The sequence below is a fragment of the Hemiscyllium ocellatum genome, chromosome 44 (assembly GCF_020745735.1).
Source record: "Hemiscyllium ocellatum isolate sHemOce1 chromosome 44, sHemOce1.pat.X.cur, whole genome shotgun sequence".
Lineage (NCBI taxonomy): Eukaryota > Metazoa > Chordata > Chondrichthyes > Orectolobiformes > Hemiscylliidae > Hemiscyllium > Hemiscyllium ocellatum.
In genome coordinates, this window is record NC_083444.1 from 959,591 (window position 1) to 981,970 (window position 22,380).

At 53.3% G+C, this 22,380-nt stretch overlaps 1 protein-coding gene across 3 annotated transcripts in view; it reads left to right on the plus strand.

Moving 5' to 3' along the window:
- The window catches only part of srrt (serrate RNA effector molecule homolog (Arabidopsis)), a 53,752-nt gene that overhangs the window by 22,781 nt on the left and 8,591 nt on the right, over nucleotides 1–22,380 (plus strand). For all 3 annotated transcript variants that reach the window (XM_060854507.1, XM_060854506.1, XM_060854508.1), the window contains exons 9-19: nucleotides 475–607; nucleotides 2,087–2,125; nucleotides 3,240–3,403; nucleotides 4,589–4,650; nucleotides 6,202–6,280; nucleotides 8,082–8,273; nucleotides 15,176–15,343; nucleotides 16,156–16,309; nucleotides 18,380–18,573; nucleotides 20,923–21,088; nucleotides 22,175–22,264. In XM_060854507.1, the coding sequence (XP_060710490.1) occupies nucleotides 475–607; nucleotides 2,087–2,125; nucleotides 3,240–3,403; nucleotides 4,589–4,650; nucleotides 6,202–6,280; nucleotides 8,082–8,273; nucleotides 15,176–15,343; nucleotides 16,156–16,309; nucleotides 18,380–18,573; nucleotides 20,923–21,088; nucleotides 22,175–22,264 (1,441 nt within the window). The remainder of the gene's footprint in view (nucleotides 1–474; nucleotides 608–2,086; nucleotides 2,126–3,239; nucleotides 3,404–4,588; nucleotides 4,651–6,201; nucleotides 6,281–8,081; nucleotides 8,274–15,175; nucleotides 15,344–16,155; nucleotides 16,310–18,379; nucleotides 18,574–20,922; nucleotides 21,089–22,174; nucleotides 22,265–22,380) is intronic.

The window sequence follows — 22,380 nt, forward strand, 5'->3', positions numbered from 1 at the left end:
ATCCAGCATCTGCTCGTTGTGGTGTTCCCTAAGGAATGGGATTTCCAGTATCGACCTGCTCAGGCCACATCCCTGCTGAATGGCTCAATGTCAGGAAAACAAACCCATTAGAAATTGAGGAAACCACTGTTACCTTTCATTACCAGCCTCTGGGCACCTCGGAAACAGGCAATAAACCCTGACCTAGACAGAGAGCCCCACACCCTGTGAGTGACCCACATGAAATTGTGTTCATAAGTTGTTTTCGGACCAGCCCCCTGAATGGGCTGATTTGAAGATTTCACAGTTCCCTCGCCCTGGACTCTCACAGCAGAGTGAGGGAGTTACCTTCATTTGTCCCTCTGATATTCTCTCGCCCGCCTTTCCCTCAGACCTGACCATAATGCCGGTCACAGCAGCTTTGTGAACCCACAGGGTCTGCTCCGACAGCTCCACTAGCCCGTTGCGTGATGGCTTTTGCTGTTCCCTGCTCAGGCTGTGAAGAAGCGGAAGAGGAAACGCAGCGGTGACGACAGTTACGATGAGGACGATGCCTCACACTCCGACTCAGAGTCAGAGAGTGAAGTGGCTCTGACAACTGGGGAGAGAACTGAGCAGGAGCCTTCAGGTAATGGGAGTGTTACTGAGGCACTGTGGGGGGGGTATGTCTGGGAATGGGAGTGTTACTGAGGCACTGTGGGGGGGTCTGTCTGGGAATGGGAGTGTTACTGAGGCACTGTGGGGGGGTCCGTCTGGGAATGGGAGTGTTACTGAGGCACTGTGGGGGGGGTCCGTCTGGGAATGGGAGTGTTACTGAAGCACTGTGGGGGGGTCCGTCTGGGAATGGGAGCGTTACTGAGGCACTGTGGGGGGGTCCGTCTGGGAATGGGAGCGTTACTGAGGCACTGTGGGGGGGTCCGTCTGGGAATGGGAGCATTACTGAGGCACTGTGGGGGGGTATCTGGGAATGGGAGCGTTACTGAGGCACTGTGGGGGGGTACGTCTGGGAATAGGAGTGTTACTGAGGCACTGTGGGGGGGTCCTTCTGGGAATGGGAGTGTTACTGAGGCACTGTGGGGGGGTACTTCTGGGAATGGGAGTGTTACTGAGGCACTGTGGGGGGGTACGTCTGGGAATGGGAGTGTTACCGAGGCACTGTGGGGGGGTACGTCTGGGAATGGGGGTGTTACTGAGGCACTGTGGGGGGGTATCTGGGAATGGGAGTGTTACTGAGGCACTGTGGGGGGGTATTTCTGGGAATGGGAGTGTTACTGAGGCACTGTGGGGGGGTATTTCTGGGAATGGGAGTGTTACTGAGGCACTGTGGGGGGGTATTTTTCTGACCTGGAATGGCATGGGAGACATTGGAACATCCTTGTGTGCCCTGAGCCAGTCTCTAGGAATGTTTCGTCCCCATCCATCAAGGATACAAAACACACATGAACTGGGAGCAGGGTAAGGCCACTCTGCCCCTCGAACCTGCTGTTCCATTCGGTCTGAACACAACTGATGTGATCACTCCCCTTTCCCACCTCCTCCCCTACTTCCAATACCCTTTCAACCCTGTAATAACCTGATAATCTCTCCCCCATGTTGCTTCACCCTGTGATGGACCCCCCCCAGCCCTCCCCGTTTATCAATAATCCGTCCCTTCCTGGCTCCCTGTGAGTTACAGCCTCTTCCTCAACGGCTGCAGGGAGCAGAGAGATCGAGTGCGGCACTCGCTGAGCAGAGTTGGCGTTCTCCTCATCTCTGGTTAAAAGGGGGTAACCCTTTGCTTTTATACAGTTACCCCGGGGGGGGGGCATTGTTACCCCTTCCTCTCCAGGTGCACCCTGGGAAGGCCCTGGAGAGTTTTGTACCTTTCCTTGTGAACTGTGCAGATTCCAGCCTAACCCCCCTCCCCCTTCCCACCCCCCACCCCCCACCCCCCAACCTTGGCAGCTGGTTTCATCCTGCAGTGGGAACACTGCTACTGATTAAAATTGCCCAGCACCCAGAGACCCTTTTGGGGTGAAGTCACAGGCTACCCTCTGTTCATACCTGTTCGCTCCGTTACCCTCTGTATGTTCATGTCTCCGTGCTCTCTGTCTGTATCTTCACACAGGCAAACCGAAGGGCGAGGGTGAGAAAAGCCAGAAGGAAGGTAGGTCCCTCTGTCCAACCAGTCTGAGGTCAGTATCGGTAGTGGGAGGTCATGTTGCGTTTGTACTAGTCTTTGGTTTGGCCACTTTTGGAATGCTGCTTTCAGTCCTGGTTTAGATTAGATTAGATTTACAGTGTGGAAACAGGCCCTTCGGCCCAACAAGCCCACACCGACCCGCCGAAGCGTAACCCACCCATACCCCTACATTTACCCCTTACCTAACACTACGGGCAATTTAGCTTGACCAATTCACCTGACCCGCACATCTTTGTGACTGTGGGAGGAAACCGGAGCACCCGGAGGAAACCCACGCAGACACGGGGAGAACGTGCAAACTCCACACAGTCAGTCGCCTGAGTCGGGAATCGAACCCGGGTCTACAGGCGCTGTGAGGCAGCAGTGCTAACCACTGTGCCACCGTGCCGCCCGTGGTCTCCCTGCTATGTTGTGAAACTTGAAAGGGTTCAGAAAAGATTTACAAGGATGTTGCCAGGGTTGGAGGATCTGAGCTACAGGGAGAGGCTGAACAGGCTGGGGCTGTTTTCCCTGGAGTGTCGGAGGCTGAGGGGTGACCTTATAGAGGTTTATAAAATCATGAGGGGCATGGATAGGGTAAATAGACAAAGTCTTTTCCCTGGGGTGGGGGAGTCCAGAACTAGAGGGGCATAGGTTTAGGGTGAGAGGGGAAAGATATAAAAGAGACCTAAGGGGTAACTTTTTCACACAGAGGGTGGTACGTGTATGGAATGAGCTGCCAGAGGAAGTGGTGGAGGCTGGTACAATTACAACATTTAAGCGGCATCTGGATGGGTATATGAATAGGAAGGGTTTGGAGGGATATGGGCCGGGTGCTGGCAGGTGGGACTAGATTGGGTTGGGATATCTGGTCGGTATGGACGAGTCGGGCCGAAGGGTCTGTTTCTGTGCTGTACATCTCTGTGACTCGTGTGTTACAGTGCCAGGCAGGCTGCGAGTACCCCCTCCCCAAGGGCTGTACTCTCTCAACCCGGGTATGAGTGGGCCGGGGGATCCAGGGATAGAGTGGGGCTGCAGGATGGGAGGACACCACTGCCTCCTGCTGTTGAAATGCTGACAGTGTCTCCCTGCTGCACAGAGGAGCCAAACCCAGAGAACAAGGAGGAGGAGAAACAAAAGGAAAAACCAAAGGAGGAGAAGAAAGAGATTGAGATCACTCCGAAACCTCGGCCGCTTCACAAAACCTGCTCACTGTTCATGAGGAGCATCGCTCCAAATATCTCCAAGGCCGAGATCATATCGGTACGTTCAGCACTGCCTCCTACTGACCGTGCAAGCAAACAACGTGGGTTAGAGGAGATACAGGGTAAAGCTCCCTCTACGCTGTCCCCATCAAACACTCCCAGGGACAGGGACAGCATGGGGTTAGATACAGAGTAAAGCTCCCTCTACGCTGTCCCCATCAAACACTCCCAGGGACAGGGACAGCATGGGGTTAGATACAGGGTAAAGCTCCCTCTACACTGTCCCCATCAAACACTCCCAGGGACAGGGACAGCATGGGGTTAGATACAGAGTAAAGCTCCCTCTACACTGTCCCCCCCATCAAACACTCCCAGGGACAGGGACAGCACGGGGTTAGATACAGAGTAAAGCTCCCTCTACACTGTCCCCCCACCAAACACTCCCAGGAACAGAGACAGCACGGGGTTAGATACAGAGTAAAGCTCCCTCTACACTGTCCCCCCCATCAAACACTCCCAGGGACAGGGACAGCACGGGGTTAGATACAGAGTAAAGCTTCCTCTACACTGTCCCCCATCAAACACTCCCAGGGACAGGGACAGCACGGGGTTAGAGACAGAGTAAAGCTCCCTCTACACTGTCTCTCTTTTGTTCCTCTGTTAAGAAACTGACGATCCCCTGACAGCCTGTCCTGAGCCTGGCAGTATTTCTGTAAGGTGTCCCTGGAGAGAGATCAGAGTTAGTGTTTCGGCTCGGGTTAATGCTGACTTCCCTTCACACACACACACTGCCAGGCGTGCTGAGCTTTTCCAGCAACGTCTGAGTTTTGTTTCTGATTTGCAGCATCAGTGTGTTCGGTTTTTGTTTCCTAGCGTCTCACTGCCCATTTATGATTTTTGAAATCTAGCCATTTCTCCTGTCCTGTCTTTCCTCCCCTCAGTACCCACAGTACCCCCGCCTGTCTCAGTGTTGAGCTCCATCTGCATTTCGTCCTTCTGTCTTTCTGAATCAGCAACTAGCCCCATCACTCTCGGAGTTCTTGCCAGATTTCCCGTCACCATCAAGCTGTATAATGCTGCTGTGTCCACCTGAGTCTGGGGGATTCGGAAACATTGGAGAGCACCACAGAGGAACCATCTGGCAAATCGCCAGGCTTTTTCCTATTGCTGAGATAATACTTTAATACAATATTCAGATTACTGATTTTAATAAATATTAACAACTGACTGTATTTTTCTTCAGCTCTGTAAAAGGTTTCCTGGCTTCATGAGAGTGGCATTATCTGACCCACAGCCAGAGCGCAGGTAAGGCTAACGCATGGTCTGGCATGGACCACCCAAAGGGCACTTACTGAAACAGTCGGAAATGACGTTGTCTAGAAATGTCCACCAGGTGATATATTATCTCAGCACTGACCCTCCGACAGTGTGGCACTCCCTCAGCACTGACCCTCCGACAGTGCCCACTCCCTCAGCACTGACCCTCCGACAGTGCCCACTCCCTCAGCACTGACCCTCCGACAGTGCCCACTCCCTCAGCACTGACCCTCCGACAGTGCCCACTCCCTCAACACTGACCCTCTGACAGTGCCCACTCCCTCAGCACTGACCCTCCGACAGTGCAGCACTCCCTCAGCACTGACCCTCCGACAGTGCAGCACTCCCTCAGCACTGACCCTCCGACAGTGCCCACTCCCTCAGCACTGACCCTCTGACAGTGCCCACTCCCTCAGCACTGACCCTCCGACAGTGCGGCACTCCCTCAGCACTGACCCTCCGACAGTGCGGCACTCCCTCAGCACTGACCCTCCGACAGTGCCCACTCCCTCAGCACTGACCCTCCGACATCGCGGCACTCCCTCAGCACTGACCCTCCGACAGTGCCCACTCCCTCAGCACTGACCCTCCGACATCGCGGCACTCCCTCAGCACTGACCCTCCGACAGTGCCCACTCCCTCAGCACTGACCCTCCGACAGTGCCCACTCCCTCAGCACTGACCCTCTGACAGTATGGCACTCCCTCAGCACTGACCCTCCGACAGTGCGGCACTCCCTCAGCACTGACCCTCTGACAGTGCGGCACTCCCTCAGCACTGACCCTCCGACAGTGCGGCACTCCCTGAACACTGACCCTCCGACAGTGCCCATTCCTTCAGCACTGACCCTCTGACAGTGCGGCACTCCCTCAGCACTGACCCTCCGACAGTGCCCTCTTCCTCGGCACTGACCCTCCGACATTGCGGCGCTCCCTCAGCACTGACCCTCCGACAGTGCGGCACTCCCTCTGCACTGACCCTCCGACAGTGCGGCACTCCCTCTGCACTGACCCTCCGACAGTGCCCACTCCCTCTGCACTGACCCTCCGACAGTGCCCACTCCCTCAGCACTGACCCTCCGACAGTGCGGCACTCCCTCAGCACTGACCCTCCGACAGTGCGGCACTCCCTCGGTTAAGACAGTGTGTCTGTCACTGCTGCCTCTGTGCTGCTGAAGACAGCGATACACTTTGTTTGAGTCTCCTTTGCTCAGCGATGCGAACGAGCAGCTTTAACAGGATCGAGGTGGAGATTGTGCTAACTGGTCAGCCCAGTGAGAATAGGGCAGCAGGTGTACCCAGAGCAGGAGTGTCTGGATGGGACTGCAGTGCTCTCCATGGTCTGTAAGCTGCCTGAGTTGGGACAGAATTACTTGCCCTTTCCCTGAAATGAGCCTCGGGGGGGGGATCTGTGAGAAAGGCAGTGTTGGTGGAAAGATCGCAGTGAGACACCGTCTTCTTCCCACTCGATGGGAATAATTACCGGGCCAACGGGCTGGAGCTGATCTTGTTGCTGTTTGTTCCATTCCTTGTTGATTAGATTTTATCGGCGAGCGTGGGTCACCTTCGATCGCAGTGTCAACATCAAAGAAATTTGTTGGAATCTCCAAAATATCCGAGTAAGTGTTTCTGGGTCGGGGAGTGTAGCTGTGGGGTGTGTTTGTCCCTCTTTCAGGATGGGTTCGGATTCACCCTTCCAGTAAATGGAGGCTTCTTCAGCCCCATTCTGGGTGAGGTCAGGGCTTTACCTGCCCTTCCTGCTGGATATGCTCCGTGAAGTTCACAGTTGCCCCCCGTCTGTCACATGACAGTCTATTAATGCCTCTCACGTCCTCCTGACTCTGCAATTAAACGATGGATACCGAACAGCCCCAGCCCGCCGCGGTCTCTCAGCTACAGAGACTCAGGAGGCTACAGGTTCTGTGTGTGTATGTCTCTCTTTCTCGCTTTCTCTCACGCTCTCCCTTTTTCTCTCTCTCTCCCCCTCTCTTTCTCTCTATCGCCCTCTCTTTCTCTCTATCGCCCTCTCTTTCTCTCTATCACTCGCTCTTTCTTTCTATCGCTCTCTTTCTCGCTGTTTCTCACGCTCTCTCTCCTTTCTTGCTGTCCTTCTCTCTCCCGTTCTCTCCTGCTCTCTTTCTCTCTCTCTCTCACTCTCTCTTTCTTGCTCTCTCTCTCGCTCTCTTTCTCTCTGTCCCTCTCTCTCCCTCTCTCTCTTTTTCTCTCTCTCTCACACACACCCTCTCTCTCTCACACAACCTCTCTCTCACACCCTCTCTCTCTCTCTCTCACACACACACACCCTCCCTCTCTCCCTCCCCCTCTCTCTCCCTCCCCCTCTCTCTCCCTCCCCCTCTCTCTCCCTCCCCCTCTCTCTCCCTCCCCCTCTCTCTCCCTCCCCCTCTCTCTCCCGCCCCCTCTCTCCCGCCCCCTCTCTCTCCCGCCCCCTCTCTCTCCCGCCCCCTCTCACTCCCCCCCCCTCTCACTCCCGCCCCCTCTCACTCCCGCCCCCTCTCACTCCCGCCCCCTCTCACTCCCGCCCCCTCTCACTCCCGCCCCCTCTCACTCCCCCTCCCTCTCACTCCCCCTCCCTCTCACTCCCCCTCTCTCTCACTCCCCCTCTCTCTCACTCCCCCTCTCTCTCACTCCCCCTCTCTCTCTCTCTCCCCCTCTCTCTCTCTCTCCCCCTCTCTCTCACTCCCCCTCTCTCTCCCTCTCTCTTTCCCTCTCTCTTCATGGGAAATTGACCCATAGTGCCCAGGGATGTGCAGGTTAGGGTGGGTTGGCCATGGGAAATTGTCCCATAGTGCCCAGGGATGTGCAGATTAGGGTGGATTGGTCATGGGAAACTGTCCCATAGTGCCCAGGGATGTGCAGGTTAGGGTGGGTTGGCCATGGGAAATTGTCCCATAGTGCCCAGGGATGTGCAGGTTAGGGTGGATTGGCCATGGGAAATTGACCCATAGTGCCCAGGGATGTGCAGGTTAGGATGGATTGGCCATGGGAAATTGTCCCAAAGTGCCCAGGGATGTGTCATGGGAAATGCAGGGCTTCTGGGCTAGGATTAAGGGCGTGGATCTGAGTGTGATGCTGTTCGTAGGGCCTGTGTGGATCCGATGAGCCACATGCCCTGCTTCCACACTGTCGGGGGTTCTGTGATGGTGTGATGATGAGTGATGCTCTGTCGCGAGTTGATGTGAGTGATTGATGTGGTGAGTTCAGGGGAAACCCCAAGTGTAGGGGGAAGGTGGGACACTCTCCTGCAGTAGTGTTGATCCATTGAAGGGAAATCCATGAAGGGAAATGAACAAGACATTCTGACAAAGGGAGATGAAACTGGGTATGGGAGGGAGCCAGCATGGAGTGGAATGGGCTGAATGGCCTGTGGGTTATCCAGTGATGGTGTCTCTTTCCCTGCAGCTCCGAGACTGTGAACTGAGCCCAGTGGTGAATCGGGATCTGGCCCGGCGTGTCCGCAGTATTAACGGTATCACACAGCACAAACAGATCGTTCGCAACGACATCAAACTCGCAGCTAAACTCATCCACTCACTGGATGACCGCTCGCAACTGTGGTCCTCTGAGACCGTCACTGAGGAAGGCCGCGTCGAGGTCAGTGTGGGGCAAGCTGGAAGGTCTCGGGCCTCTCTGTCTGACTGTGTTCACTAACATTGTGTTGAGCAGATGGAGAGTCATAGAAATGTGCAACACGGAAACAGACCCTTCAGTCTAACTCATCCATGCCATCTAGTTATCTGAAATTAATCTAGTCCCACCTGCCAGCACCCGGCCCATATCCCTCCAAACCCTTCCTATTCATATACCCATCCAAATACCCCTTAAATGCTGTAATTGTCCCAGCCTCCACCACATCCTTTGGCAGCTCATTCCATACACGTACCACCCTCTGTGTGAAAAAGTTGCCCCTTAGGTCTCTTTTATATCTTTCCCCTCTCACCTTAAACCTATTCCCTCTAGTTCTGGACTCCTCCACCTCAGAGAAAAGACTTTGCCTATTTACCCTATCCATGCCCTTCATGATTTTATAAACCTCTATAAGGTCACCCCTCAGCCTCCGACGCTCCAGGGAAAACAGCCCCAGCCTGTTCAGCCTCTTCCTGTAGCTCGAATCCTCCAACCCTGACAACATCCTTGTAAATCTTTTCTGAACCCTTTCAAGTTTCCCCACATCCTTCCTATAACTGTCGTCATCCCAAAGCAGAGCTGCTTTCACCCGGGAAACACACAGGCAACCAAAGCATTTTCCAAATGAGGCGGTGACAAAGAGGTTGCCTTTTCTGTCAGATGTTTCAGCTGTCCTGTTTGGAAGCTGATGCTGATACTCCCTCCTGGTGTGGCCGGATCGTGTCTGCTGATTCCACCTGGTCAAGGAGTTCCCCGGGGTTCGTCCCTAACGGATTGTGTCTGATAACGGCTGTCTGACGATCTCACTCGTCACTTTCTGCCTGAGTCTCTGGCCTTGCACGTCAAGTGGGTTAACTCCGTTCTGAGCTAACGTGAGCTTCTCCATCAACACCACACCCTCAAACTAAAATTTCTTATTTTTAATTGGAATTATTCCATCAATATCAGCGCCCCTTTGCAATGCTGCCGTGTCTGCTGCAGATTCATGAACAGAGATTGATTGCAATGATTAGTGCACACTCCAGGTTGAGTTTAACTGGTGAACAGGAAGGCAGTGTGTGCAGTAGACTGATGTGATCAGTAACATAAAGGCAGCTTTCTGCAAACCCTCAGCACCATCTCATAAATAGTTTACAACCAGTAGCTGCAATTTGTTTTACGTTCCGCTGAACAGAAATGTGGCTGCTGTTTTGGTCGTGCCTTTTCTCAGCCTGTCATCGGTGAGCAATACACACAGAGTGGGGTTCGTCGCCAGATCGTGTGGGATGTCACCGTCCTTACAGCAGCGAGGGTTTGGGGAGGTTTTGTTGAAGGTGTGAAGCGTTTTGATAAGGAGAAGGTGTTTCACTAACCAAAGGGAACTGACGTTACCGTAACTGAGCTGAGCAGTACACATGGGAGAAGGAAAGCACTTCATCCGATTGGGAACGTGTTGCTTGAAACGCTGGATGTGACAGATGTTGTCAGAAGGGAATCAAAGACAAATTACGGGTATTGGGCAAAGCAGAGCTATTCAGATCAATTGTCCACAAGGGCTAGTATGATCACAATGGGCTGAATGGTGCACTTGATGCTGTGCAAATCCATTTTGATGTCATAATAATTTTAAAAATATGCAGTTCTCATTTATGTGAGAAATGTCTCCAAAGTAAGTTGCACGTCAAGTTAGGAGCAAGCCCTATCCAGTCAACCCCGCACCGCCCGTTTCTACCTCCTGCTCAAAATCCACAAACCTGACTGCCCCGGCCGACCCATTGTCTCAGCCTGCTCCTGTCCCACCGAACGCATCTCCGCGTACCTCAACACGGTTCTGTCCCCTTTAGTCCAAGAACTCCCCACCTACGTTCGGGACACCACCCACGCCCTCCACCTCCTCCAGGATTTTCGTTTCCCTGGTCCCCAACGCCTTATCTTCACGATGGACATCCAGTCCCTGTACACCTCCATCCCCCAACACGAAGGGCCTCAAAGCCCTCCGCTTCTTCCATTCCCGCCGCACCAACCAGTACCCTTCCACTGACACCCTCCTTCGACTGACTGAACTGGTCCTCACCCTGAATAACTTCTCTTTTCAATCCTCCCACTTCCTCCAAACTAAAGGAGTTGCCATGGGCACCCGCATGGGCCCCAGCTATGCCCGCCTCTTCGTAGGATATGTGGAACAGTCCATCTTCCGCAGCTACACTGGCACCACCCCCCACCTTTTCCTCCGCTACATCGATGACTGTATCGGCGCTGCCTCGTGCTCCCACGAGGAGGTTGAACAGTTCATCCACTTTACCAACACCTTCCACCCCAACCTCAAATTCACCTGGACCGTCTCAGACTCCTCCCTCCCCTTCCTAGACCTTTCCATTTCTATCTCGGGCGACCGACTCAACACAGACATCTACTATAAACTGACTGACTCCCACAGCTATATGGACTACACCTCCTCCCACCCTCCCCCCTGTAAAAACTCCATCCCATATTCCCAATTCCTTCCTCTCCGCCGCATCTGCTCCCAGGAGGACCAGTTCCAATACCGTACAGTCCAGATGGCCTCCTTCTTCAAGGACTGCAGATTCCCCCCCAGACGTGATCGACGATGCCCTCCACCGCATCTCCTCCACTTCCCGCTCCTCCGCCCTTGAGCCCCGCTCCTCCAACCGCCACCAAGACAGAACCCCACTGGTTCTCACCTACCACCCCACCAACCTCCGCATACAACGTATCATCCGCCGTCATTTCCGCCAACTCCAAACGGACCCCACCACCAGGGATATATTTTCCTCCTCTCCCCTATCAGCGTTCCGCAAAGACCACTCCCTCCGTGACTCCCTGGTCAGGTCCACACCCCCCACCAACCCAACCTCCACTCCCGGCACCTTCCCCTGCAACCGCAGGAAATGCAAAACTTGCGCCCACACCTCCACACTCACTTCTCTCCAAGGCCCCAAGGGATCCTTCCATATCCGCCACAAGTTCACCTGTACCTCCACACACATCATCTATTGCATCTGCTGCACCCGATGTGGCCTCCTCTATATTGGGGAGACGGGCCGCCTACTTGCAGAACGCTTCAGGGAACACCTCTGGGACACCCGGACCAACCAACCCAACCACCCCGTGGCTCAACACTTTAACTCCCCCTCCCACTCCACGGAAGACATGCAGGTCCTTGGACTCCTCCATCGCCAGACCATAACAACACGACGGTTAGAGGAAGAGCGCCTCATCTTCCGCCTGGGAACCCTCCAACCACAAGGGATGAACTCAGATTTCTCCAGTTTCCTCATTTCCCCTCCCCCCACCTTGTCTCAGTATCAACCCTTGAACTCAGCACCGCCCTCCTAACCTGCAATCTTCTTCCTGACCTCTCCACCCCTATCCCACTCCGGCCTATCACCCTCACCTTGACCTCCTTCCACCTATCCCACCTCCATCGCCCCTCCCCCAAGCCCCTCCTCCCTACCTTTTATCTTAGCCCGCTGGACAACACTCTCCTCATTCCTGATGAAGGGCTCTGGCCCGAAACGTCGACTCTCCTGTTCCTTGGATGCTGCCTGACCTGCTGTGCTTTAGCCAGCAACACATTTTTAGCTCTGATCTCCAGCATCTGCAGACCTCACTTTTTACTCCTATCCAGTCACCCCCAGCATTCAGTCAGGGTGGTCTGGGTATAATCTAAACTCCCCACTCCCCCGACCATTCAGTGAGGGTGGTATAATCTAAACCCCCCACCATTGAGTGAGGGTGGTATAATCTAAACCCCCCCCCACCGTTCAGCGAGGGTGGTATAATCTAAACCCCCCCACCGTTCAGTAAGGGTGGTCTGGGTATGACCTAACCTCCCCACTCCCATGTCCCCTCTGCCCCCTGACCTATTGAGGACCGACCTCCCCCAGTGTTGGTTAGAGAGGTTCCTGGCTGGTTTGTGTGAGCGGTGTTTGAGGGAGACATGTTTAGCTGGGAAGATTAAATCGTGTTTTATATCCAGTGCCAGGCCAGCAGAACAGACAGTGCCAACCTGTTATCAGTTCCTCCGTAGGGCATCATCATTGGCAGCAATAGCATGGAAGCAGGCAGGGTGTTGGTATCAGACATACTGGGCGGTGTTGTAACTTGACAATGGCTACCTTGAGGGCATGGACACCTTGTTTAAAGCAGCCACTGATTGATAGTTAATCGCATTCTGTCCGTTACCCTCACATAATAATTTCCCATGGCCAATCCACCCTAACCTGCACATCCCTGGACACTATGTGACAATTTCCCACGACCAATCCACCCAAACCTGCACATCCCTGGACACTATGGGACAATTTCCCATGGCCAACCCACCCTAACCTGCACATCCCTGGACACTATGGGACAATTTCCCATGGCCAACCCACCCTAACCTGCACATCCCTGGGCACTATGGGACAATTTCCCACGACCAACCCACCCTAACCTGCACATCCCTGGGCACTATGGGACAATTTCCCATGGCCAATCCACCCTAACCTACACATCCCTGGGCACTATGGGACAATTTCCCATGGCCAATCCACCCTAACCTGCACATCCCTGGGCACTATGTGACAATTTCCCACGACCAATCCACCCAAACCTGCACATCCCTGGACACTATGGGACAATTTCCCATGGCCAACCCACCCTAACCTGCACATCCCTGGACACTATGGGACAATTTCCCATGGCCAACCCACCCTAACCTGCACATCCCTGGGCACTATGGGACAATTTCCCACGACCAACCCACCCTAACCTGCACATCCCTGGGCACTATGGGACAATTTCCCATGGCCAATCCATCCTAACCTACACATCCCTGGGCACTATGGGACAATTTCCCATGGCCAATCCACCCTAACCTGCACATCCCTGGGCACTATGGGACAATTTCCCATGGCCAATCCACCCTAACCTGCACACCCCTGGACACTATGGGACAATTTCCCATGGCCAATCCGCCCTGACCTGCACATCCCTGGACACTATGTGACAATTTCCCACGACCAATCCACCCAAACCTGCACATCCCTGGACACTATGGGACAATTTCCCATGGCCAACCCACCCTAACCTGCACATCCCTGGACACTATGGGACAATTTCCCATGGCCAACCCACCCTAACCTGCACATCCCTGGGCACTATGGGACAATTTCCCATGGCCAACCCACCCTAACCTGCACATCCCTGGGCACTATGGGACATTTCCCACGACCAACCCACCCTAACCTGCACATCCCTGGGCACTATGGGACAATTTCCCATGGCCAATCCACCCTAACCTGCACGTCCCTAGGCACTATGGGACAATTTCCCATGGCCAACCCACCCTAACCTGCACATCCCTGAACACTATGGGACAATTTCCCATGGCCAACCCACCCTAACCTGCACATCCCTGGGCACTATGGCACAATTTCCCATGGCCAACCCACCCTAACCTGCATATCCCTGGGCACTATGGGACAATTTCCCATGGCAAACCCACCCTAACCTGCACATCCCTGGACACTATGGGACAATTTCCCATGGCCAATCTACCCTAACCTGCACATCCCTGGACACTATGGGACAATTTCCCACGGCCAATCCACCCTAACCTGCACATCCCTGGGCACTATGGGACAATTTCCCACGACCAATCCACCCAAACCTGCACATCCCTGGACACTATGGGACAATTTCCCACGGCCAACCCACCCTAACCTGCACATCCCTGGACACTATGGGACAATTTCCCATGGCCAATCCACCCTAACCTGCACATCCCTGGACACTATGGGACAATTTCCCATGGCCCATCCACCCTAACCTGCACACCCCTGGACACTATGGGACAATTGCCCATGGCCAATCCACCCTAACCTGCACATCCCTGGACACTATGTGACAATTTCCCACGACCAATCCACCCAAACCTGCACATCCCTGGACACTATGGGACAATTTCCCATGGCCAACCCACCCTAACCTGCACATCCCTGGGCACTATGGGACAATTTCCCATGGCCAACCCACCCTAACCTGCACATCCCTGGGCACTATGGGACATTTCCCACGACCAACCCACCCTAACCTGCACATCCCTGGGCACTATGGGACAATTTCCCATGGCCAATCCACCCTAACCTGCACGTCCCTAGGCACCATGGGACAATTTCCCATGGCCAACCCACCCTAACCTGCACGTCCCTGAACACTATGGGACAATTTCCCATGGCCAACCCACCCTAACCTGCACATCCCTGGGCACTATGGGACAATTTCCCATGGCCAACCCACCCTAACCTGCACATCCCTGGGCACTATGGGACAATTTCCAATGGCCAATCCACCCTAACCTGCACATCCCTGGGCACTATGGGACAATTTCCCATGGCCAACCCACCCTAACCTGCACATCATTGGACTGTGGGAGGAAACCGGAGCACCCGGAGGAAACCCATGCAGACACGGGGAGAATGTGCGAACTCTTCACAGTCAGTCGCCTGTGGCTGGAATTGAACCTGGGTCCCCTGGGCTGAGAGAGGTAGCGTTAACCACTGAGACACCGTGTCGCCCCAAACTCTTATGCCCAGCCATCACTTTTGACGTGTAGTAGCCGCTGGCAGCCAAGTTTGGCACAGCAAGATCCCAAAATTTGTAGCACTCCCGTTCCAAATGAGCTCCGGGACCCAGCTGAGTGCCGACATGGGGCCCCAATTTGATGACTCTCAGGCGAGGGTCATGTCTTGTTTGGAGCACATTACCACCTGACTGTGTCCAGTAACTCTCAGGCTTGCTGGTGATGCCCCGAGTGTTTGGGTGAAGGGACTTGGCGAATCAGCCTTTCCCCAGTTCTGACCCCCCCCCTTGTGTTCCATCCACAGAACCTGTCCTCTCAGAACCCCATCCTGAAGAACATCACCGATTACCTGATTGAGGAAGTGAGCGCTGAGGAAGAGGAGCTGATGGGCAATGCCACTGAGGCACCGGATGATGGACCGAAGGAAGGCAACCCAGAGGTCAATATCGAGAGGGATGAGAAACTCATCAAGGTACGACCGGTCTCACTCACTGTGTCGGCAGTGATACGGTCTGTGAGCCTTCACACACTCACAGTGCTTTTGGATAAAACGCTATTGAGCAGGAGCTGCTCTTCAGGCCGTGTTATTCCATTTACTTTTCAACTGTAGCTTCCCAGTGAATTTCAGAAACTCATCATTTGGAATACCTCAGCTTTGATTCTCAGCAGGTGGCATCACAGTTCACAATCAATTAAATAAGTACACCAGTGAAAATGTTCTCTCACTGTGGGATTTTAATCCACCGTACACTGCGGTTCAACTCTCTCCGGCAAAACGTACATCGGGGTCACATCTATCCCTGTACAACACTGGGGTACAGTACTGGTGGGGACAGGTCTGTCCCTGTATAACACTGGGGTACAGTACTGGTGGGGACAGGTCTGTCCCTGTATAACACTGGGGTGCAGTCCTGGGTGGGGACAGTGTCACTGCTGGCCAGGACAAACTGTGGAGGTGCTGTCCTGTCAGAGGTGCTGTGTTTTGGTCATGATCTCTAACTGAAAGCCCCACCTCACTCGGGTGAATGTGAGAATTCAGTGAGCCAGAGCAGCAAAGTCCTTCTCCATGTCCTGGGTCACCCTTCTCTCTCAATCCAACCACCTGAGTGGAAATGTTTCAGGTTGATGTCAGTTGTTGGCTGGGCCAGATTGACTGCTGTGTTTCTGTCATTGGAAACGTTTGAGCCACGGGCTGAGGGACGTTCTGAAGCTGCGATTGCGTTCAGTGAAGAGTGTGTCTGTGTGTGTGTGAGAATCTCTAACCAAGACAGTGTTGTTGCTCAGGTACTGGACAAACTCCTGCTTTACCTTCGCATTGTCCACTCCATCGACTACTACAACACATGCGAGTATCCCAATGAGGATGAGATGCCGAACCGGTGCGGGATCGTACACGTTCGGGGACCGCTGCCCCCCAACAGGGTTTCACAGCACGAAGGTGAAAGCACATTCCTGAGCAACGCGCTGGGCATTGGGAGGCTGGGGCCTGTGCTCCTGGAGATGGTCGAAAGGATGGGAGAGAAATGAAGGGGTTGGGGTGGGGAGGGAGCGTGAATCAGTTCCCCTGCCCATGTCCCTTCAAGGGTAAGCTGTCAGATCATTGAGATCACGAGGGGTGAGTAATTCTGCTGGCACCCACCACGCCCACAGCCCAGTGGCCAGCCCACTTGGAGTGGCTGAAGGGTAGCAGGCCGCACATCAGAACCAGTAGGCCGTCTGACCCTTCAAACCTGCTTCACTGTTCATTAAAACCATGGCTGATATTTCCATGGCCTCAGCTCCACTTACCCGCCCTCTCCCCATAACCTGCATTCCATTACTGTTCAAAAAAACGCCATCTTAGCTTTAAAAATGTTTACTGAAGTCACGTCAACTACTTCCCTGGGCAAGGAATTCCACAGATCTGGGTGAAGAAGTTCCTCCTCAGTTCAGTCCTAAGTCTGCTCCCTGTAACCTCGAGGCTGTGCCTGTCTTAGAAGCCGTGCCTCGAACCGTGAGGACATCTCTGGGTTGTCGAGTGTCTGGAGGCCGAGGGGGCGATGTGGTCACAGCCTGTCAAATTGTGTCGGGCTCCCTTCCCCAGGGGGACAGGTCAAATGTTAACGGGCGTAGGTTTCAGACGAGAGGAGGGAAGTTGAGAGGAGATGTGCGAGAGACATTTTTGACACAGGGTGGTACGTGTCCTGAATGTGCTGCTTAGATCAGATTGTTGAGATTAGATTGGATTCCCTACGGGGGGGAAAAAGGCCCTTTGGCCCAACAAGTCCACACCGACCCTCCGAAGAGGAACCCACCCAGACCCATTCCCCAACCCTATGTTTACCCCTGACTAATGCCCTTACACTATGGGACAATTTCCCATGGCCACTTCACCCTAACCTGCATGTCTTTGGACTGTGGGAGGAAACCCACACAGATATGGGGAGAATGTGCAGACTCCACATGGACAGTTGACCGTAGATGGGAATCGAACCTGGGTCCTGGTGCTGTGAGGCTGCACTAACCACTGAGCCACTGTGCTGAATTTAAGAGCAACTAGACAGAGACAGGTAGAGAATACAGGGATACAGATCAAGTGCAGGCAGATGGGATTCGATTGGAATTGCGTCATGGTCGGCATAGACCTTGTGGGCCGAAGGGCCTGTTCCTGTGCTATATTGTTCTGTATTTTATTAGCACTGTGGTAATGGCCCAGGCTCGTGACCTGCAGCCCCTGGTTAGTGCTCTGGGGAGGTGGGTACCGGCATTTCGGTTCTACTCCTGACTTATTGCAGTTTGAGAGGGCAGTTCACTACTAATTTCTCAAGGGCAACCAGGGACAGACAGTAAATAGAGTCATAGAGTCAACTCAGCACGGAAACAGACCCTTCGGCCCAACCAGTCCATGCCGACCTTAATCCCAAACTAAACTGGTCCCACCTGCCTGCTCCTGACCGTATCTCTCAAAACCTTTCCTCCTTGTGGACTTAGCCAAAGTTCTTTTAAATGTTGTAACTGTACCCACGCCCCCCACTTCCTCTGGAAGTTGTTTCAACGCGTGGTCCACTCTCTGTGGAAAAAGAGATTTGCCCCCATGACTTTATGAAAAACTCTCTCACCTAAACCCTCGCCCCCTAGCCTTGAAATCGCCCATCCTAGGGAAAAGACGACAACTGTTAACTCTACCGATACCCTCGTTATTTTGTACCCTCGATCAGGCCGCCTCTCACCCTCCTAACCTCCAACGGGAAAGAGTGCCAGCCTTTCCTTATAGCTCAGACCTTCTGTACGCTGGCCCAGCCGCCAATACCGAAGAGGGAATAAATGAAAAACAAACCCCTCAACTTCCACCAGACAGCCCGGTGAGCTTTGAACCCGTATGCCCCCCCCCCCCCCCCCCGCCCAACCGAGCATGAAGGTGGGTCTCTGGGTTACTCATGCAGTGACGCTCCGTTACTGTCTCCCTTTGCTGTGTGTGCGCGCGCTGCTCGGGTGCAGTGATGGGAATGTGGCCTGTGCTCCTGTTTAGTTGCGGAGTGGCAGAAGCTGTTTGAGGAGAAACTGACGCCGTTGTTCAGTGTGAGGGAGTGCCTTTCCGAAGAGGACGCTGCAAAGATGGGGAAGAAGGATCCTGAGCAGGAGGTGGAGAAGTTTATCCTGGCCAACACGCAGGAGCTAGCCAAGGACAAGTGGCTGTGCCCTCTGAGTGGCAAGAAATTCAAGGTGAGCAAATCACCACCCGCTCAAACCATGTACAAACCTGTTCGAGTTTAACAGCAGTCCCCGCTTCCCACTCCATAGAACAGAGAACATTCCAGCGCAGTACAGGCTCTTATAGAACATTCCAGCGCAGTACAGGCCCGTATAGAACATTCCAGCGCAATACAGGCCTGTATAGAACATTTCAGCGCAGTACAGGCCCTTATAGAACATTCCAGCGCAGTACAGGCCCGTATAGAACACTCCAGTGCAGTACAGGCCCTTATAGAACACTCCAGTGCAGTACAGGCCCTTATAGAACACTCCAGCGCAGTACAGGCCCTTATAGAACATTCCAGCACAGTACAGGCCCTTATAGAACATTCCAGCACAGTACAGGCCCTTATAGAACACTCCAGTGCAGTACAGGCCCTTATAGAACACTCCAGCGCAGTACAGGCCCTTATAGAACATTCCAGCACAGTACAGGCCCTTCGGCCCTTGATGTTGTGTCGACCTGTGGAACCAATCTGAAGCCCATCTAACCGACACTATTCCATTCTCATCCATACGCCGATCCAATGACCATTTAAATACTCTTAAAGTTTGTGACTCTCCCACTGTTACAGGCAGTGCGTTCCACACCCCTACTACTCTCTGAGTAAGGAAACTACCTCTGACATCTGTCCTGTATCTATCACCATCAATTTAAAGCTATGTCCCCTCGTGTTAGCCATCACCATCCCAGGAAAAAGGCTCTCCCTGTCCACCCTATCTAACCCTCGGATTATCTGATATATCTCAATAAGTCACCTCTCAACTTTCTTCTCTCTGACGAGAACAGCCCCAATTCCCTTAGCCTTTCCTCATAACACCTTCCCTCCAGACCAGGCAACATCCTGGTAACTCTCCTCTGAACCCTTTCCAAAGCTTCCACATTCAGTGGGTTAGTAAATTTGTAGATGACACTAAGGTAGGCAGAGATGTGGACAGTGCCGAGGATGTTGTAGGTTACAGACGGACGTAGATAAGCTGCACAGCTAGGCTGAGAGGTGGCAAATTGAGTTTAATGCAGAAAAGTGTGAGATGATTCACTTTGGAAGCAGTAACAGGAATGCAGAGTACTGGGCTAATGGTAAAATTCTTGGCAGTGTAGATGAACAGAGAGATCTCTGTGTCCTGGTGCATAGATCCCTGAAAGTTGCCGCCCAGGTTGATGGGGTTGTTAAGAAGGCACGTGGTGTGTTGGTGTTTATTGGGAGAGGGATTGAGTTTCAGAGCCACGAGGTCTTGCTGCAGCTGTACAAAACTCTGGTGTGGCCGCACTTGGAGTATTGTGTACAGTTCTGGTCACCGCATTATAGGGAGGGTGTGGAAGCTTTGGAAAGGGTTCAGAAGAGATTAACCAGGATGTTGCCTGGTATGGAGGGAAGGTGTTAAGAGGAAAGGCTGAGGGAATTGGGGCTGTTCTCGTTAGAGAGAAGGAGGTTGAGAGGTGATTTAGTGAGATATATCAGATAATCCGAGGGTTAGATAGGGTGGACAGGGAGAGCCTTTTTCCTGGGATGGTGATGGCTAGCACGAGGGGACATAACTTTAAATTGTGTTGTGATAGATACAGGACAGATGTCAGAGGTAGTTTCTTTACTCAGAGAGTAGGAGGGGGGTGGAATGCACTGCCTGTAACGGTGGGAGACTCTCCAACATTAAATGGTCATTGGACATACATATGGATAATGATGTAATGGGGTAGTTTAGATGGGCATCAGATTATTTTCACAGATTGACGCAACATCGAGGACCGAAGGGCCTGTACTGCGCTGTAACATTCTACGGTCAGTCCTTCCTATAATACGGTGACCAGAACTGTATACGATACTCCAAGTGCAGCCGCACCAGAGTTTTGTACAGCTGCAGCATAACCTCATGGCTGTGAAACTCAATCCCTCTCCCAGTAATGGCTAACTCACCAAATGCCCTTCTGAACAATCAGCCTGGGGGGCAACTTTCAAAGATCCATGTACCTGGACATGGCGATCTCTGCTCCTCCACACAGCCAAGAATCTTACCATTAGCCCAGTACTCTGCAATTCCTGTTACTCCTTCCAAAGTGAATCACCTCACACTTTTCTGCATTAAACTCTATTTGCCACCTCTCAGCCCAGCTCTGCAGCTTATCTATGTCCCTCTGTAATCTACAACATCCTTAGGCACGATCACAACTTCCACACATTTACTAAGGCATCCTCCTCCGCCCTCCAGGGCTTCCGTGCAGAAAGGTTAACGTTGAATCTGCAGAGTTGCTGATGCCTGTTGTTGTGTTGTTGCTGTCCGATTATCCTGCAGTGTTTCACCATCTGCGTTTCACTTCAGGGGCCAGAGTTTGTTCGGAAACACATCTTCAACAAGCACAGCGAGAAAATTGAAGAGGTTAAAAAGGAGGTCTCCTTTTTCAACCACTTCCTGATGGACGCAAAGAGACCGGCCCTGCCGGAGATTAAATCCAATCAGCCGCCAGCACCCGGAGCCCAGCCACTGGGTGAGGTCCTCGTATATACAGGCATCTGTACTCCTTCACAACCCAGCTTCATTGGTGAGGGGGAGCATCAGCCTCTCCCTCAACACTACCCCCCTAACAAACACTCCCAGGGACAGGGACAGCACGGGGTTAGATAGAGAGTAAAGCTCCCTCTACACTGTCCCTTCATCAAACACTCCCAGGGACAGGGACAGCACGGGGTTAGATAGAGAGTAAAGCTCCCTCTACACTGTCCCCCATCAAACACTCCCAGGCACAGGGACAGCACAGGGTTAGATACAGAGTAAAGCTCCCTCTACACTGTCCCCCCCCCATCAAACACTCCCAGGGACAGGGACAGCACGGGGTTAGATAGAGAGTAAAGCTCCATCTACACTGTCCCCCATCAAACACTCCCAGGCACAGGGACAGCACAGGGTTAGATACAGAGAAAAGCTCCCTCTACACTGTCCCCCTATTAAACACTGATAGGGACAGCACGTGGATAGATACAGAGTAAGGCTCCCTCTACACTGACCCCCATCAAACACTCCCAGGGACAGGGACAGCATGGGGTTAGATACAGAGTAAAGCTCCCTCTACACTGTCCCCCCATCAAACACTCCCAGGGACAGGGACAGCATGGGGTTAGATACAGAGTAAAGCTCCCTCTACACTGTCCCCCCCATCAAACACTCCCAGGGACAGGGACAGCATGGGGTTAGATACAGAGTAAAGCTCCCTCTACACTGTCCCCCCCATCAAACACTCCCAGGGACAGGGACAGCACGGGGTTAGATAGAGAGTAAAGCTCCCTCTACACTGTCCCTTCATCAAACACTCCCAGGGACAGGGACAGCACAGGGTTAGATAGATAGTAAAGCTCTCTCTACACTGTCCCCCATCAAACACTCCCAGGGACAGGGACAGCACGGGGTTAGATATTTGATGTGGTGGTTCCTGGTTTATTATCACTGTTGAATCCTCACTCTGCTCTCGTCGTGGTGTTTGAGTCTGTGTTTCGGGTGTGTTGTGAGACTCTGGTGTGGGGTGGGGATGCTGTGTTTTGTGCCTGAATCAAGCAGCCCTGTTGTGTTTGCCTTCCAGGTTTGAACCCAGCTCTGGGTTATCCTCACCATTCCCCCCAAGGCTTGCTGGGATTTGGCCAGCCACGCCCCCCCGTGATGGGCTTTGCAGGTAAGCTGTCTGAAACCAGATCGACCCTTGCTTACTGAGCCACAGGAAGTTACTGCAACTTTGGACAACGCAGTTACTTCACATTTACAGCAGGACACCAGGCTGGTCGTTCAGCC